Here is an 18,473-nt window from a genome sequence, read left to right as displayed (position 1 = left end):
ACGGTTGACCAATCAGAGGCGTGAATTCTGACAGAAGAGGCGGGTGAAAGGCGTGTCTGTGGGGTGTAGGGTGTCGCCGAGGAGGCTCCCATTCGAAGGCGACGGCGGTCGTCTATATTTCGGTAGTAATCTCGAAAACAAGCGAAATAACTTCCGAGCCGACTGTGAATTTGTCACACTTTAACGCTGAGACTTTTGTCAGGTTCTTCTCTCGGTCGAGCTTGTGGCAGGGCTCTGGAATGACGGGGTGTGCCGAGAATTTGAATTAGCTCGCCGTTAGTTTGAAGAAAGAGTGAGTCGGGTTTAGAGAGAGAGAGAGAGAGAGAGAGGAGCCATTTTGTCCCGACTGTGTGGGAGAAAAGAAAGAGTGGAAAAGAGGAATCACACGGGAAGGAGATCTTATTTTTGCTTGTTGTGCTCATGCTGTAGGGGGGAAAACAGTCAAGCGTGGGAATTATAACTTACAGGCACGTTATTTGGGTGGTATTTAGCCAACTAGCTTGCCAAGCTAATCAACAAATCCCAGATTGTTAACTTAACAATCAAGAAGAAGCGGGGTAGTTGGTCAGGTTGGCCAAAGAGCTGGCTTTAGACTCCACAAAGGCGTGCTACGATATCAGGGTTTTTTTGTACCTTGTCTGGGTTAACACAAGCTGATTTTCAATGGCGAAGAAGACGTACGACTTGCTGTTCAAGCTGCTTCTGATCGGGGACTCGGGCGTGGGGAAGACCTGTGTGCTGTTCCGCTTCTCTGACGACGCCTTCAACACAACCTTCATTTCCACCATAGGTAAGAGGACACTGCGGTCATTGATACTGGATGGTGTGTTGTTACCAAGTGTTTCTGATTTTGTTTAACCCACATTGGAGGTAGTTTGACATCTGTGTGACTCTCCTGCAGCTGGAAATGGTAGGCAGGACACATTTGGTTAGCCGGTATGCTATCAGGCCTGCACTGTGTTAGCTGGAAAGCTAGTTTTATGAGCTCTTCGCTAAACCCAAGTCACTCCTGTTTTACATGACTGCGACTTTAATAGCAAAACATACCTTTTTATTTTGATTTAGTCCGCCAGAAATGGACCGTATAACCTGTTCAAGTGCTAGAGGAATAGCTGTCATGGCACTTGACCCAGTAGCATGTGAGCTAACAAGGCTGGCACTGGGTAGCAGGACAGGGCCGTGCTGCTGTTACAAAAGCACTTAAAACTGCCTCCCTAGATAACTGACAGGCGTTTACATCTCAATATCATCATATATAACTATCTTGATACGTCCCTTTCAGGGAGTTACGCAGTTTACACAAGTCCCATCAAAAGCAGTGATGAAATAAGTATTCAGATACTTTATACTAATGTAAAAATACATTACAAGTCAAAGTCCTGTTTTCAAGTTGTTTCAGATGTTTATGTATATTATGTTGTTGGTATATCCTCATTACAGCTACATTAATGTGTAAGCAACATGTTAAAGTTATATCGTAGCTGCTAGAGGTGAAGCTATTTTAACTACTGAACATACTGTTGCTTAGTCTCATCTAGAACAATGGATCATATCTTGTAATAAGATCATGTGTTGTGTATCCAAACTCTGTATCTCCGATATTACTATAGCTGTCAAAAAATTGTAGTGAAGTAAAAAGTACAACATTTCCCTCTGAAATGTAGTGGAGTAGTTGCAGAAACTACTACAGAAAAATGCCTCCAAGTAGTTTTTAAGGACTTAAGTAAATATATTTAGTTACTTTCCACAACTGCTCCAAAGAAGACCATAAACAGTCCATCATGGTGGCTTCATCAGCCTTTTCTTCTCCCCTGACCTCTGCGCATGCGTCCAACATCACGCTCTCATGAGTCAAGTGTCAAACTATGTCAAATCCCTGCACGGCCCAAGTGCGGACTCCGTTTACTCCTGTTGCTTAAGATCAGAGCTGAGTAATAGTTTATCATAGACATGTTTTGCTGAACCACATGGAGCTGACTTTTTGCAGTGCACAGGTATTGCATATTTGATGTATTTGAGCTTTAATTTCAAGCCCAAGTGTTGACAGCTTGTTTTGACTGTATGTCTTTAGACACACAACCATAATGGGCGACAGTGTTCCCAGTGGCATCCAGGTTAGATTAGATTTGTTGTGGTACAGCAATAAACAATCACTCTTTTGCAAAGCTTGCTGTCACATGTATTTATGTGTTTTTGTTTATGGTTTGTTGTTGTTCTGTCTTTTCTTTGTCTTGCAATCAGGCTAGAGTGTTTTTGTTGTGTTACACTCCCTCTTGTTTCTCAAAATGTAGTCATAGTCCGTGCTGTCAAATTAAAAAACAATATATTTTAGTTAAAGCAACCATATTATTGAATGCTGTGTTGTTTATTCTTGGTTGATGTAAAGCACTTTGGACACCTGTTGGTTGCTGTCAAGCGCTATATAAATAAATGTTGATTGATTGATATCTATCCATATAGCTCTGCCAGTTTAAGCGAAGGCTGTGTGAAGATGGTCAGATGCAGACTGACGGGTTCTTCAGCAAAGACCAATAGGGACTTTTTCTCCTTGTAGGGGTGCTTTGCCTGCCAAGTTGGGTAGTAAGTCAAGTAAATACCTGTAAGTGTAAGCAGTAACTACAGGTGATTTTCTTCCTTCTAGAAAAACAATATATTTACCATACTCCAAGTCCACCCTCAAGCAAAACGTAGCTCCAAAAGAACCTGTTTCCCATGAAGGATAATGTACTTGACACTGCTAAAGCAGTTATGTGGATAACAATATTATAAACATGCTGTGTTATAGTCTAATTTATCCCAAAGCTTGCGTAAACATGGCAAACTTTTGGGTTGGTAAAGTTATTTAAAGTAAATCTAGATGAACAGAAACTGAAGAGAAAATCATCTTTGTGCTTGGACTGAAACTGTCAATGCTGTCATTTATTTTAGGAAGTGCTCCCACCTCAGTTTGTCTAGAAACATGGCAAGACAAGTCAAGAGATACTGGCACAAAACAACAAATTTTTACTCACGCCAGGATGTACTCTTCAAGAACTTATCCCCTCCAACATATTTGTCATCCAACCACAAGCTTCCGTCTTAGCTTTTCTTTGTTCTACACCTGTGTTCAAAACAAAGCATCATGCAGTGTGATAAGATGTAAAAAAAATGAAAAATATGGAGATTATAATCTCTCAGAACATTATATAATCCCGACCTTTAGTTGTCAGGGAACTCTGATTATTAGCTATATACAGTATATGTATCTAATTATTGTGATGTTTTTATATATTGCCTCTTGGTTCTATTTCTGATGTTTATTTTCTCAGTTTGTCAGAAAATAGGGCAAACATACTCATAATTTCATATAGCCCATGGTGACATCTTCAGATTACTTGTTTTGTTCAACCAGTAACTTAAACCCCAAAGATAAGTCAATTTGCTGTCACATTAGGCAAAGAAAATCAGCTATAACTCACAACTGAGAAGCTCAAACTGGGTAACTTTTTGGTCTTGTGCTTAATAAATATTTGAAGAATATGAACACAAGCCTCAAAGTGTGTGAAGACTGATGCCTGCTTTTGTTGCTATATGATTAGTGGTTTCATCTTTTCAGCCAGTATTTTGTTGGCTACAGTGTTTTTGGCATACACTATTGAAAGTTTAGTGGACACAACAAACTGATTAAGTAAACGAATCATAGCACTGTAGTACAGCAAGAACAGAATGTACTTAACTTAGTGTTATTAAATTACAAGAATCCATCTTACCAAACTGTCAAAGCTGGCAAAAATGTATGCTTTACTTTAAAAGATAAAGGGCCCTACACATACAGCACATACAGCCCTTGATGTCTAAAAGGACAGTAACTTTGGGAAGAAAAACGGCAGAACCAGGACATGTGGAACATGAGTATGTTCTTCCTCTGACACAGTACTCATACCTTTTGGAGACACAGATGCACAGCTGCTTCTCAAAATACCCCCACTGGAAAACCCCCCCTCTCATCAGTCGCTCATCCTCCTTTCCAATCTCCCTCTGTCCTTCCTGCTTGTATATCTGAGATTATGCATATTAAGAGTGCTTAATACGGCATGATGTATCTAAAAATCTCTTTCCACAAAACACCATGAATTTTGCATGGAAACTGGCGTTGGCTACAGTGGAATTCTTATTTGTGGAAGGAATGGTTCCTCTGGGACTGAAAAGAAAGCCGGTCCATAAACCATGTGCTCTCTGTTTTAACGACGTCCAATTCAACATTTGGCTGACATGGAAAGTGTCATTCCCCACTGGTGAAGTGTGCCCCTTATTCCAGTGATTGCACAATGCACATATTAACCTTTTTACTCCTCACTAGAAATACACAAATATTAAGTCATCCCTGCGGAGCTAGAGTTTGGAGAACACAACTTTTAGAAATGGTTGTGAAGAAACCCCCCTCTCTTTTACCTTTTTATAATATGCCAAATATGTAATTGGTGCATCCATAACCCTGTTGAATGTAAGCTGGGTCTCATCTGCAGAACCTCTATCCTCATCTTTGTCTCCTTTTTGTTTCTAGCTAACCACATCTTGCTGTCACCCCCCACCCTCTCTCTAGGGTGTGCATAATATTTAGTGAGTCACACCTTGGCAGCCAGTTCCTTCATTATTCTATGGCGCTGCCCCACCTAGAGCACAACTGTTTCTTGGACTTTTTAACCAACCACAATTTTCTGAGCAGAGCGGAACTGACAACTCAATATTTAACTGGAAAACGCAACTTATTGGCCAAAAAGTTTCAGTCATGAATCACCCTTTTTTTCTTGAAATGATCCTCTAGCGCAGGGGTCGGCAACCTTTTCTGTGATGAGTGCCAACATACAAAGATGACGACATCCAGCAGCAGCGTTTGTTAATGCACATGTCATTTATTTTTAATTTATGCACTGACAGTTAGTCAGATTTTAATTGAAGTTTGACCTTGTTAATAATAATAGACATATAATAAATAGGGCTGTCAAGCGCTGAAAAAAAATCTAATTACAAGTTTTGTCACTTGTTTGTAGTTTTGTAAGTAATTAATAGAATGAATAGAAATTAATCACATTGATATTTGCCATGGTAAGCATTTAAAATATTATAATTCAAATAGATTTTGGTAGATGAGTGCATCAATGATAATAAAACTTATTTAGCTAAACATCTTTATTCCCCATACATAACCTTTTTGTCACTGTTCATATGCAATAACAATGACAATGACCATGACAATTTTTATTAAAACACATTAATAGTGTTTTTGTGATATTGAAGACCTTCAAGAAACATTTGGATGACACCTGCCTCCTAGGTTTGAATAAGCAAGACACCACTGCATGGAACAAGAGCAGGTCAAGCTTGAGCTGGAACACTTAAGTCACAGTATACTGCTAACCACCAACATGTCATGTGTACAGTCCGTCAGAAGGCTAAATTAGTTACAAATGCCTCTTATACCATCATTTTGTCTTCTAAATTAATATTTTTTTCACCGCATTTTCTGTCTCTGCTGCACCTGTCACACAAACTGGATGGAAAGTAAACTCCTTTGATTGGCGCCGTTAAACCAATCAGATTACAGCAAAAACGAGGATTCAGTCCAAGTTGGGAGGGGGGCTCGTACCCCCCCCTAAAAATTGTATGTTGTAGTTTGGCCCAGTCTCACAGACACTGGTGCAGCTGACCGGCCGGTCGGCCAGCTCGGATGCGGATCATAAAGTACTGCGATTAATCCTGCATAAGGCGTTATTTTTTTCTGTATTTCTATCATTTTGACAACCCTAATAATAATGTCAATTAATTAATTAATCATGGTGGTTGATCATCTGTTTTTTCACTAACTTAATGTAATATTAAACAATGTAGCGGCATATGTCAATGTTGTAGGATTGAGTTTGCTTTCTCACCTGCCCACACTGGCATGCGTGCCATAGGTTGCTGACCCTTGTTCTAGCGCTTCACAATAATGGCAACGATTATAATTCTGGTTCTATTTTTGCTGGGTCTAGCCTCTGAAATGAAAGAATTGTGTTTTTTCTTTGCCCTATTATGATTGAATACCGTAGGCTTTCAAAACGAGGAATCTGATATGGGTTTTTTAATGGCCGATCTCGATATTTAGAGAGCAGGGCAGCCGATGGCCGATATATAATGCCGATATCAAAACAAAGAAATGTATAATTCCATTAATACTTGCAGAGTACAATTTAATATACATGTTAACTCAGCCAGGAGCATGTTGTTTCAGATGGAAGTTTTAATAATGAATGAAATAGAAAAATACATTGCTTTATGCTGTAGATTTCAGAACGTGACCAGTGTTTGAGGGAGAGTGGGGTACAGTTTGTCAGACGTGAAGTCATTCAACTGCATTATTCTCGTGTGTGTGTGTGTGTGTGTGGAGAGAGATATAAATATAATTAGCCAGTAATGGTTTTAGATTAGATCTGCTGTCATTTAGGATGATATATTGACCTCGTCCGTGCAGTTTTCAACCGCTGACGATTAACTCAAAATGTCATATATAAGACGTCCATGACTATTATTTAGAGTTCCAGGAAATTGTGAGGAAACATTTTTTATGAATCTGAAATTTTGGATTAGTCAGTAAAATGATTGTCATTAAGTCCAACCAAAATGGAAACTGAATTATGTTGGTTTCCACATTGGAAAAACATGTATGCATAGGAAAAACTGCTATTTCACGACAGCCTGTCTACTTAATGCAACACCAGTCCAAATACTCCAGCCAAAAATACAAAAAGACCATAAGCACAGGTCTCATAGTAACAAGGTTATTGCAGTGCATGTAAACAAGTTCTCAGTTTTCCTGCCTTAAATTGATTTCTTTCAATAAGTGTGTGTGTGTATGCCCATTGTTAGCCAGCTGCGGATCACACAGCTGTGTGCCGATAGGATCAAGGTCTGTGCATGACACTGCAGAATCAGGAAGAGATAATGTTATTGTCTGTGTGATGGAAACACTTGTCACTCACTTTCCATTTCCCTCTCCTCTCCATTTTTCTCACCGGGTTTCTATTTCTCACTGGTTGCATCAGTCGCTGTCTCTCATCGTCAGCGCCTCTCGTGTTATTTATTCATATATTTGTGATAGATGTATGCTGATACATTGTCTTTGTTTTACAGGAATAGACTTCAAGATCAAAACTGTTGAATTACAAGGAAAGAAGATCAAACTACAGATATGGTGAGTCAATGGACTGTTTTGAGATGTGGCTTTTTACTTTGTATACACAAGTCAGGGTTCTCTGTGTAGAAGAGTACAGGGCTGGAAAATACACAGACATCGTGAGGATCGTCTATCAATTCAGCTTCTTCTGTTTGTGCCTTGTTACATCACACTGAAACATCTGTTTGGCATACCTCCCTCAAGCCGAGAAATATGCTTGAACAAGAAACAGTCACCAGTCCATGCAGGGTAATTATTGTAGTAATATAACTAGCTAATATTTTTACTTGTAGTTCATGTTCCTCTTGCAATGTAGCTGATGTGAATTCCTGGATATTAAATGTTTATCTGCAATATTCTGTAGTGGTCCCGGTCATATTTGTTCTTACTGAAGTATGCCATGAAAGAGACCTGTTTGAGACTGAGAACATCAAATATTCATATCTTTTAAAACTATTTGATTCTGCTGGCAAAATATTAATCACACTAATGTAGATCGCCAGTTTATGAAGCATTTAAAAAGCAATCTACTTTTACAGATGTAGGAATGTAATGAACCAAGATGTTCTGCATATCTGTATATTTAAATTTTTATATTCGATAAAGTGGTAAAAAAGTTGATTTAAATAAACAAGTTTATTTTTTTCCATTTTAACAAACGCACACTGGCTTTGTAGTAGCTGTACAGGACGGCGTTCAGTCACATGTAGAGGCAGCATTCACAAACTGCAACTGCCATTTTGTAATGGCATTTTTAAACATCTGTTGGCAATATTAAACTTTTAACGGCAGGGGAAGGTTTGATTTCTTTAGTGATTATTTTTGCTGTGTGGCAAAGATGTAACCAGCAGAAACGCTGTCAGCCAATACGACGGCTCTTTTCTTCCATCCGGACGTCTTTCCCGGCATGCTTTGCTGATTACGATGCAGTAAGAAATGACCGATATCCATTTCCAAGTGAAATGTGTGTTTGCCATAAAGACTCCGTCAGAGTTTTGTAGACCTGAGCATCGTATCAAATTTGGAAGGAAATCTTCATATTTGAGAGGCTGGAACCAGCAAAGTTTGGGAATGTTTGCTTGAAAAATAACTTATTATTCTCGGTGACAGCTTGAAGGAGGAACTGGGATAAAGTAAAAGGAAAATGTCTCTTTACAGCACAGAGTCTCGGCCATACATAAATCTCAAAGTATATTGGACTACCCTTGTGCCTCTTGATCTTTTTCCAGACCCTGAGATGCAGTGAAAATCCCAAGAGTTTAAGATTATTTGGTCAAACTTACTATCGAATGAAATACACGTTCAAAGAGTTTTAATATTCATGTTTATGAAGTTACAAATGTCTTCAAAACAACACACCAATTGTCTGTCAAATGTTGCAAGGTTGACACACAAAACTCAGATTAATACACTGGTATTTTTACGACAAGCTGAACATCTACTCCTCAGCAGACCGAAGGGTACGATACAAAGCTAATCGTAGACACCTGCACATCCACACTATGTGAGGTAAAGGTTGAAAGCATTATGTGAATTTTTAACACATCGGGACACAGTGCCTGTATGTTTTCATTTGTATAGCACCTGAGAATACTGTATCTTTTGATAATGGATTATTATTAGCATGTCAAGGAGTTGTGGTTTACACTTTTATAAAAGTTATATTAAAGGGTCTTCTCTACTAATCTATGAAGCTTCTGTGAAGAAACTGTTGTAAGCGTAGGTTTGATTTGCGCGTGTGAACCTGCTGCTGCTGGGCTGCTTCTCTTTTTCTTTATCAGCCGTGATAGATGGATGTTGGCAGGGTTTCCCCAGATAGGATAATGTCACAGTTGAGATGCATGCTAGTGTAGACGTGTGAGGGCCATAGTTAGCCTGCAGTGTATTTTAATGTGTGCGTGTATTTTGATTTGTAAGGCTTACCAGGCTTTTCAAGTATATATTTTTTATTATTATCTTTTTTTATTGTTCCTCTGGGCCTCAAAACAGAGATGCTTTTTCTGCTCAGAGTCCAGTGTACTAATGGGGCATTAAATATTTTACAACTTTTATCAGCCTCCTTTGGTGATTTAAAGGATTTGCATTACAATGACTGTGACAGATCTCTGGCTTACCTTTTATAAAGGCCTGTAACTGGCATAAATAATGAAGTCAAATTTTCATAATTGAGAGTAGTGAGCATGCCAAGCAGAGATCAGACATTTAGAGTGAATGCGTTTGTATGCTAAATAATAAATAAATAATACTGTTATGTTATTGCTTTTCTGGCTCAAACAGAACATTTCAGCATTTGTTGCTGATGTGCACTCATGGTTAAGCAAGAAATCTCAGCATCTTGTGAATTAATCGTTGAGTCATTGATCAACATCTCTGTCAAACCCTGCAGATATTTTATTGTCAGTTTGTGCTATGATGCAGTGACTTACAGAATCATTTGTTGTTTGTGTTAAGGGTTGGAATAAATACCGGAAAACAGTGAATACAAACAAATGTCTGTGTGTGTGTGTGTGTGTAGGGACACAGCGGGCCAGGAACGGTTCCACACCATCACCACCTCCTACTACAGAGGAGCAATGGGCATCATGCTGGTCTACGACATCACCAACGCCAAGAGCTTCGAAAACATCAGCAAATGGCTTCGCAACATTGATGAGGTAAAACGCACGCATACACACTCTCTCTCCCTCGTTCTCTTTATACTCTGAGCCAATGTTATCATGTGGATTTATGTTGCTGGGTAAAATCTTATCAGAAACATTATCAGGACGGCATCATCACATATCATCACATTACAGGACTATTTTTTGCTTTTTTTTTTTTTGTGTTTGTAGAGGCGAGTGTTGGCACTCCTTTTTCATCTATTGTTTTTTCTTTGGCATAATGACAACGTGACTAACTTAAAGGGAGTGTAGCCAACATTGCTAACTAGCTGGCTGATCTGTGTGCAGTGAGCTGTGTAGCTGGAGTCTGTGACTAAATTACATCAGATGAGCCAGATGTCTGTATGCATCTGGCTCACTGCAGGAGAACTGTTTTTACCTTGTGAATTTCAGTAGAATTCAGTAGTAGAACACAATTTCAGCTCCAGACAGGGATACAGGCATGTCAGACTTTCAGCTTTACTTTCTGTGTGTGTGTGTGTGTGTGTGTGTGTATTAGTTCCTGTTTCTGATGAGCAGTTTGGACCTTGTATGGTAGCCTGTCATCAATAGGTGATTGTGACATATACAATAGATGTGTTTGTAATAGCAGCTAATAGACTCCAGGTGTGACAACTGATTGTTATGGTTATAGGTGTTGATGCTTAATCTGACAAATCACCAAACTCTCACAGTATTATGTTAACAATCTTAGTTCTTGAGAAGGTTCATATCATTTTATCAGGGATATATACTTATGCCAAATTTTGTTTACAAAGCAGTATGTACAAATTATATATTATAACATTGTAGTGGTTGTATATTGTCTTTTTTTTGTCAAAGTGCTTAGGAAGTTTCATATTTATCAATATATAAAATAGGGATGAAATGGTTACCAGTTTAATGATAAACCATGATAAAATTTCCAACAGTTAGTATTACTGTACAAATTTTAATTATGATAACAGTGTTTGATTATCACGCTTCGAAAACCTCACGGTCCAGCATCAACCAAAGTTAGCAATAGCACATGATAACACGTTACGCAGTTGTCGAATTAGTGGCGAAAGGTCAGGTTTATGTCAGTTGTTGGCCTCATGGCAATTGGTATCACTGTCTTCTTAAGACTTGTTTGTATTAATGTTATTATGCATGGGGTAATTGCATTTTCTGATATAATAAATCTTTAATGTTAATGCACATTTGATACAGTTTTCATATGTCTACATAATGTTGTTATTTTAATGTTCATGCAACTGTGATCATTTTGGTCACTATAATCATGATTTGAAATTTTCATACCGTTTCATCTTTAATAGAAATATCAGTATTTTAAATTATGTAATTAGTCTATACACACAGTTTTGCCTATTAGCTTAATGTTAAATAGAGGTTACACAATATCCTGAGTAGTGTATGAGATCCTGTGTGCGTTATGGGTTGCGGTTGCTGAGAGAGGATTTAACAGGATCTGTGAGGAGAACCAGTATTTCCGTCTTTGTTTGTTACTGGATATAAAGGGCAAAGAAGAGAAGCCTAACATATGCAGCATTTAGTGACCTCAGTCTCCCACAGGCCAGATTTTTCTAAAATGATTAGCTGATTATCAGATCTGTCAGTTTGTCGCTCACCCCTGTTAGAGGTAGATGCATCTCTGTGAGTTCTTGTCTCTTGTTGCCTTGCACCTTGCATTGTGTTTTAAACTATGGTAATATTTGTCTCAGTAGTTATTATTTTATTATGCGAGTCTTCTGGGCTCCACGCCAGATCAAACACATCAGATTAATTATTGTGACAGTTAGAATCAATAAATCACATTATCTATCTTTATTATTCCTGGGTGCAGCAATACACTGTAACATTACGACACATGATCAGTATGAGAATGAGGCGAACTGGGTGAGTCTGCCAAGCATTTCTTGTAATTTTTTGCACCCTCGCAGTCAAAGATCTTTAAGTCCGTTCAAGGGAAGGAAACACGATGCATTTCCTGCACGCTAAGGAACAAAAAAAAAAAACCTGGCCATCAGGCCTGATGAGGCTGAATTATTAGACCTTAAACATTTCATTTCAGGGATTGACAATCAATTAATTGCTTAAATAATTTATTTTAACGCAAATGCACAATTGGACTACTAGATACTAGTAAGAGCTATTAGCACGTATGGCATCAATGGGGTTAATACCAATGTAAAGAAGCTCATTTAGAGCTGCAGCTATTACTTGATGAGTCAATATGTCGATTAGAATACGTCGATTTAGGGATGAACGATATGGGGGGAGAAATCTAATAGCGATTTTTATTTCTGTCAGATATTGCAATTATGATTCGATTTGTGATTTTTCTTTTGTCTTAAGTTTAGCTAAAGTATAATATTCACTGCCAGTCAATTTAAATTATCCCAAGTTTTCCTCTAGTTTCATTTGTTGTTTTAAAATGTACTATGCCCACTCTGATTGGTGAGTAGGACCGTAACAGGAGGCGCATGGCGCTTGTGATTGGTGAGCAGATCTGTCACACACGGATGACATCTGAATGAATTTGTAACTGCATGACTGTTTATAATGGGTCAGATGCACTGTATAATTAACCTACATTTTAATCGCCGTCTTCACATTTAGCTAATCGTGTCCTTTAAAATTGCAATTTCGATTTGAAAACAATCAATCGCTCAGCCCTAATGTCGATTTGAAAGAAAAACGACTGGTTCAAAACAGACATGTGGCAGAAAATCAGATGAAACTTGGCATAATGTTGCTGATATGAAAAAGGTAATCTGATAATAATCTACTCTTTCATCTTTTATCGTTTTCAGCATGCAAATGAGGACGTTGAGAGGATGCTGCTAGGCAACAAGTGTGACATGGAGGACAAAAGGGTCGTACCAAAAGCCAAGGGGGAACAGGTGAGATGATGCAGTCCATTGCAGCTGTAAGCAACCAGTCATCATCAGGGTCCTTCATGTTGCTATTGCAACTACACATTCAGTTCATAGACCTGAATCTAGAAAAGCCTCAGTCCTGTACAGTTAAAAAGGTTATGTGTTAATACCATTTTAAATTAAATATTGTTGTTCTGCAGGGATGGATTGGCTGTTACATGGTACAGATCCATGCAAAAAGCACAGCATAATATATTTTAATGTTTTTCAATGACAATGAGAATAGTGATTTTAAAAATGATCATTCCCCCTAATATCGCAAATCATTTCGCAATCTCTCAAAATAATCTTAAATTCCATATTTTTTTCGATATCGTTCAGCCCTTGGATAAGGTATTAGAACTGATAAAAATAGCTCAGAAGCTTATTAAAACTACTTGTGAAACGTCAGCTTACCAAAACAGTGCCTCCTTATAGAATGTGCAGTAAGCTGCTGTTTGTCTTTGCATGCCATAAAGGCTTATACCTACTGAAACAACTCAGTGACTGGGGACAACAAACACCAGTTTATTGGGACCTAAAACATCTAAAAATTAATGCAAAATGTTAAAAAATTAATCCTTTTAATTCTGTATTTTGATGTCCAAATTAAAACATTTTAGTAGCAGAAGATGAGTTTTTGCGCCGCCCTCTTATTGCAGGCAAAATTTCTCTCAAAGAAGCAGCTGCTGCAGTGTGAAAGGTTAGAGATAACCGGACTTTGTTGACAAGCTCGGCGGATCAGGGCCAAGAAAGATGAGCCTCTTTACTGTCTTAACAAGTACAGCTGAGGTGCCAACAACACCACAGGGACATTTAACATTTGGATCGATTCATCTTCAGGAATATTTAGGGTTGTAACTCGGTTTAAAAATGTTTGAAAAGCAGCATTGTTGAATTTGTTATCTTACTATAAATGTTTGTTTACTTGATGAAAATGAGACTCACATTATGTTTCAACCTTCAGACTTCAATGTGGTCTCGGCGGATCAGGGCCAAGAAAGATGAGCCTCTTTACTGTCTTAACAAGTACAGCTGAGGTGCCAACAACACCACAGGGACATTTAACAATTGGATCGATTCATCTTCAGGAATATTTAGGGTTGTAACTCGGTTTAAAAATGTTTGAAAAGCAGCATTGTTGAATTTGTTATCTTACTATAAATGTTTGTTTACTTGATGAAAATGAGACTCACATTATGTTTCAACCTTCAGACTTCAATGTGGTCTCGGCGGATCAGGGCCAAGAAAGATGAGCCTCTTTACTGTCTTAACAAGTACAGCTGAGGTGCCAACAACACCACAGGGACATTTAACAATTGGATCGATTCATCTTCAGGAATATTTAGGGTTGTAACTCGGTTTAAAAATGTTTGAAAAGCAGCATTGTTGAATTTGTTATCTTACTATAAATGTTTGTTTACTTGATGAAAATGAGACTCACATTATGTTTCAACCTTCAGACTTCAATGTGGTCTCGGCGGATCAGGGCCAAGAAAGATGAGCCTCTTTACTGTCTTAACAAGTACAGCTGAGGTGCCAACAACACCACAGGGACATTTAACAATTGGATCGATTCATCTTCAGGAATATTTAGGGTTGTAACTCGGTTTAAAAATGTTTGAAAAGCAGCATTGTTGAATTTGTTATCTTACTATAAATGTTTGTTTACTTGATGAAAATGAGACTCACATTATGTTTCAACCTTCAGACTTCAATGTGGTTCTCAAACATTTAAAAATGTCAGTCCCTGTGTATCGACCTCGCTGCATAACTGCGTGATTTCTTTATGATTTTCCTAAAGACACCCGACACTGTGGGTCTTGGTGGTTAAACTTGCTGCATTCACGCTCAAACAAAACACTGCATTGTGTGAGTATGCAAACCAAACTGTATATAGGCATTTTGTGTATTAGAAAAGCAGCATCATTTGTATTTCACGGGCCTGCTTGTGTCGTAACTGTTGTGGAACAATAAAACAACTGCAACGCTTGCAGGGCTGCAGCACAGCAGCTTGCTTGATCTGGGACTTCACAAAACCACAACCTGTCCATATCACTGAGGAGATATGTTTTTTTAAATTCTTTTATAAACAATCTTGTCAGCATTGCTCGCTTCAAACAGTGTCTGAGGTGAAGACTGCCATCTATGCTAGTAGAAATATCAAGGCCACTACTTGTGATGCCGAGTGTGGGTTGACAACACCATTCTTGGTATGTACCAGATAGTGAGTAGACCGTAGCACGTTATATTATGTCTTGTGAAGTACATGAAACAAAGCATGAAGGTGCACAAGAAACTAGTAAGGCGGTACCATTTTGAAAGCAGTATTTGTCGTTAGAATCTAAATCACAAAGACTTCAGTTACACAGAATACAGTTAAATGGGTCAAGATTGAGTCAGCTAGCAGCATAATGCCTAAGGTGTAAGTTTCCCTCAAAGTGCAACATATCAGACACAAATTGGGGGCTACATATTCAGGTTTCAGCAACGGGGTTCAAATTGGATTGAACACTTGTTTCCCTTCTTTTAGTCTTTGGCAGTCTGTTAAAACGTGCCTGAATCCTTGCATTTCATGTGTTTATGAAGTTTTCACAAGTATTCTAGCAGGATTTAATGCAGTATAATAGCAGACAGGGAATGTTTGTGTATTTTCCTGCTCATGATGGAGTGACAGTGGTGGCATTCTGTGACGTCACTTCACATTCAATTCAGTTTCATTTCCATATTAGCACCAATTCATAACAAAAGTTTATCTCATTGCACTTTTCACGTAGAGCAGGTGTATACTGTACTCTTTGTCCATGTCCTCTATTAGTACAGAGTTTGGTCTATTGATGAAATCTCCAGTGTAACGCCGCCCACTTTCAGCCTGAGCAGAGATCTAATCATCTGGAACAAGTGAAAACATCTGTGTGTGTGTGTGAGAGTCTAGGGGCCTTTTTAAGAGCTCTAGCTCATAACGCCAAGAAAACTAGCAGTGACTAGTCTGCCTGCAGATTCATGCAGATCATACACAGATCGGCTTACTCGTACACACACCTTCCTGACAAGAATGGAAGTCTATGTGTGTGTGTTGGTAAGGGCAGCGATACCTGATCTCTGCTACGCACAGAAGATCAGCCACTTTATTTTTGGACTGCACTTACACTGAAGCCACACTCATCGTTCTAACTCTCCCTGCTTTCTCCTCCACAGATTGCGAGAGAGCACGGCATTAGGTTTTTTGAGACGAGTGCTAAGGCCAACATCAACATCGAGAAGGCTTTCCTCACGTTAGCAGAAGACATCCTGAGAAAGGTGTGTGTGTGTGTGTGTGTGTGTGTGCTTTCAACAAAATCTGTGTGATGAGGGGAGACTAAATTGTAGTTTATGTTCAGGAATGGTTTATGAAAGGGTTCATACGACTTTTACAGAACCATCATGAATGCTTTTATTTGATATTTGCTGGGATTCTGGTAATTATTGTTTGTATTTTATAGGCGTAATTACAGGAACAAGTGCATACAATTTTTTTTTTTTTTTTTTTTTTTATTATAATAGTGGTATTATTAGTTTATTTTACTCAACACGTAGCCTTCTCATAGGTTGTTCTCCTTGGACTATATAATCTTACTCTAATGATGACCCCCTTCTGCCCACTTTAAATGGTTAAATAATGTGCTGACAGGTGGTGCAGCCATTGCTGGTAATTATTACTTTAAACATCTAGTACGTGGGTTGTCAAATGAAGGGAAGCAAGAGCTTCCTCTTCGTCAACTTTGTAATGTTAAAAAGAGAGGTTCTTTAACATCAGTAAATATAGTAAGTCAGGATAGTCAACAAAGTTAACATCAGCAAAGCTTTTTTTGATAAAGCCAATAAAATATTCTCAATGTGAGAATGTCAAAACATCAGCACACACATGATGTACACATTCGTTTGTTATAGGGCTGTACGCAAATCAGAATTTTCTAGTCACCAGTTTTGACCAAATATTTGACTTTTATTTTCTTGGGGCTCCTACTTTTCCTTATCTGTAGATATTTTGATATGAAATAGTGATAAGTATATTATTCATGACCGCCGCCCAGTTACAGTCCAGCTCATCGGGCCAGACTGAACTGCTGTAACAGCATGTGTGTGAAGTCTCATGTTTTACCTATCGGATTCAAGTTTGAATGTCTTAGTTCATATTTTCACACAGCCAAAGAAATAAAAAGTGTGTCAGCTTAAGTGTAGGTCACTCTGGACATAAGTAGAGGAGGTAATACCAGCGACAGAAGGAGCTTCCACTCATGCGTTGTCCTGAACCACTCCCTCATTCTCTCATTCCTCACTTAATAAACACTAAATAGTTTACTCTACAGTGATCACTAAACACTTTCACACACCTATGAATTATAATTCTGCATCATCACTGACAGGTGTAGAGTCACACAATGGTAATTTTGCATTGCATTATGGGATTGTTGGCAGAACCGTGGACCTGTGGAAATCGTTGAGGGCACTATAGAGCTTAAACTCAGAATTCAGACCACCACCGAAATCAGTCCATTAAAGAGGAAGAAAGTAACGTCAGCACACCTGAGGTGATCCGTGATTTTCCTCGATTCTGTTGAGTGTGTAATAAGATTTTTCTGTGTCTGTTTTCTGCACAGACGCCCGTAAAAGAGCCCAACAGTGAAAACGTCGACATCAGCAGTGGAAGTGGAGTCACAGGCTGGAAGAGCAAGTGTTGCAGTTGAACAACAACTGTGTTTCACTCACACTAACGTGCACACACACATACACACATTCTCTCTCTCTCTCTATCTCTCTCTCTCTAACTCTCTCTCTCTAACTCTAACGCTCTCTAACCTGTCTCATGAGTTTTTCTTGCACACTGACACTCTGTCTGTTTATCAGAATAAAACAATAAACCACTTCACTCGTCTAATCCCCCCCCTTCCCACATCATATTCTTCCACATCATCATTTTTATTTCTGATAAAAAGAGAAATCCAGTCACGTTTCTTGTCATTTGTTTTAAAAGTAAAAAAAAAAAAAAAAAAAAAAAGAAAGTCAAAAGACAAGCTCATATTTTTAACATTTCCTTTGCTTGAGCTCACCTGGTTGGCCCCCCCCCCGTCCCCCCCCTCCCCCCAATCCCACCCACAGCACTCACCTTCAGTCAGAGGAAGATCAAACAAAAAAGACAAATGTAGGATTAACATTTTGTACACTTAGTGGGGTTTCTGTTGTCTAACCGTATTTGGTCATTTACAATTTGTTACCAAGTGACAGAGGCGTGGCTAGCTCCTTTTGTATGTGGGGGTTTATTTTGTCCTGTGCCTTATATGGAAGACAGGGGCGGGGCTGTGTGGTGGCGGAGACGCATCCACCCATTGAGTTTAATATTCTCGGTTCAGGCTCCCGACAGGAGGAAGCCGAACTGAAGCGGAAACGTTTGAATTTCTCCTCCAGCCAAGAGAACGGCATTATACAGTATGTCCTGTTTATTGATGTTTTATTTTTATCTGTATGAGTTATTTTACTTAAATTTTTTTGATTTCTATTTCCCTTTTGGGTTGATTTAATTTTTTTTTTTTTTCCTGCATGCAGATTTCTTTGGGTTGGAAACGTTTCTGTAACATTGTGTAACGTTTGCCACTGGGTAACTGTGGGCGGGAGGTACACAAGTTCTCTTTGGAAATTCAAACAGTTTTGCAGATCCATTAAAAATAAGCTTGTTTAAGTTAA

The 18,473-nt window shown here is 38.6% G+C and overlaps 1 protein-coding gene across 1 annotated transcript; it reads left to right on the top strand.

The window, feature by feature from the left end:
- Positions 1-67: 67 nt before the first annotated feature.
- rab10 (RAB10, member RAS oncogene family) lies at positions 68-18,473 on the top strand. The gene is made up of 6 exons (XM_046060178.1): positions 68-790; positions 7,150-7,210; positions 9,708-9,846; positions 12,648-12,737; positions 15,951-16,052; positions 17,393-18,473. The coding sequence occupies exons 1-6, from the start codon at positions 664-666 to the stop codon at positions 17,477-17,479; spliced, it is 606 nt and encodes a 201-aa protein (XP_045916134.1). The 5' UTR covers positions 68-663; the 3' UTR covers positions 17,480-18,473.

This window comes from Micropterus dolomieu, linkage group LG10 (assembly GCF_021292245.1).
Source record: "Micropterus dolomieu isolate WLL.071019.BEF.003 ecotype Adirondacks linkage group LG10, ASM2129224v1, whole genome shotgun sequence".
Taxonomy (NCBI): Eukaryota; Metazoa; Chordata; class Actinopteri; order Centrarchiformes; family Centrarchidae; genus Micropterus; species Micropterus dolomieu.
This window is presented reverse-complemented; position numbering and strand designations above follow the sequence as displayed.

Excerpts from the sequence above, each read along its gene's own strand:
- rab10 (XM_046060178.1), top strand. The coding sequence starts at position 664 with ATGGCGAAGAAGACGTACGACTTGCTGTTCAAGCTGCTTCTGATCGGG. Across the intron at positions 7,211-9,707 it reads AAGATCAAACTACAGATATG|GGACACAGCGGGCCAGGAAC; the intron begins GTGAGTCAATGG and ends GTGTGTGTGTAG. Across the intron at positions 12,738-15,950 it reads CAAAAGCCAAGGGGGAACAG|ATTGCGAGAGAGCACGGCAT; the intron begins GTGAGATGATGC and ends TCTCCTCCACAG.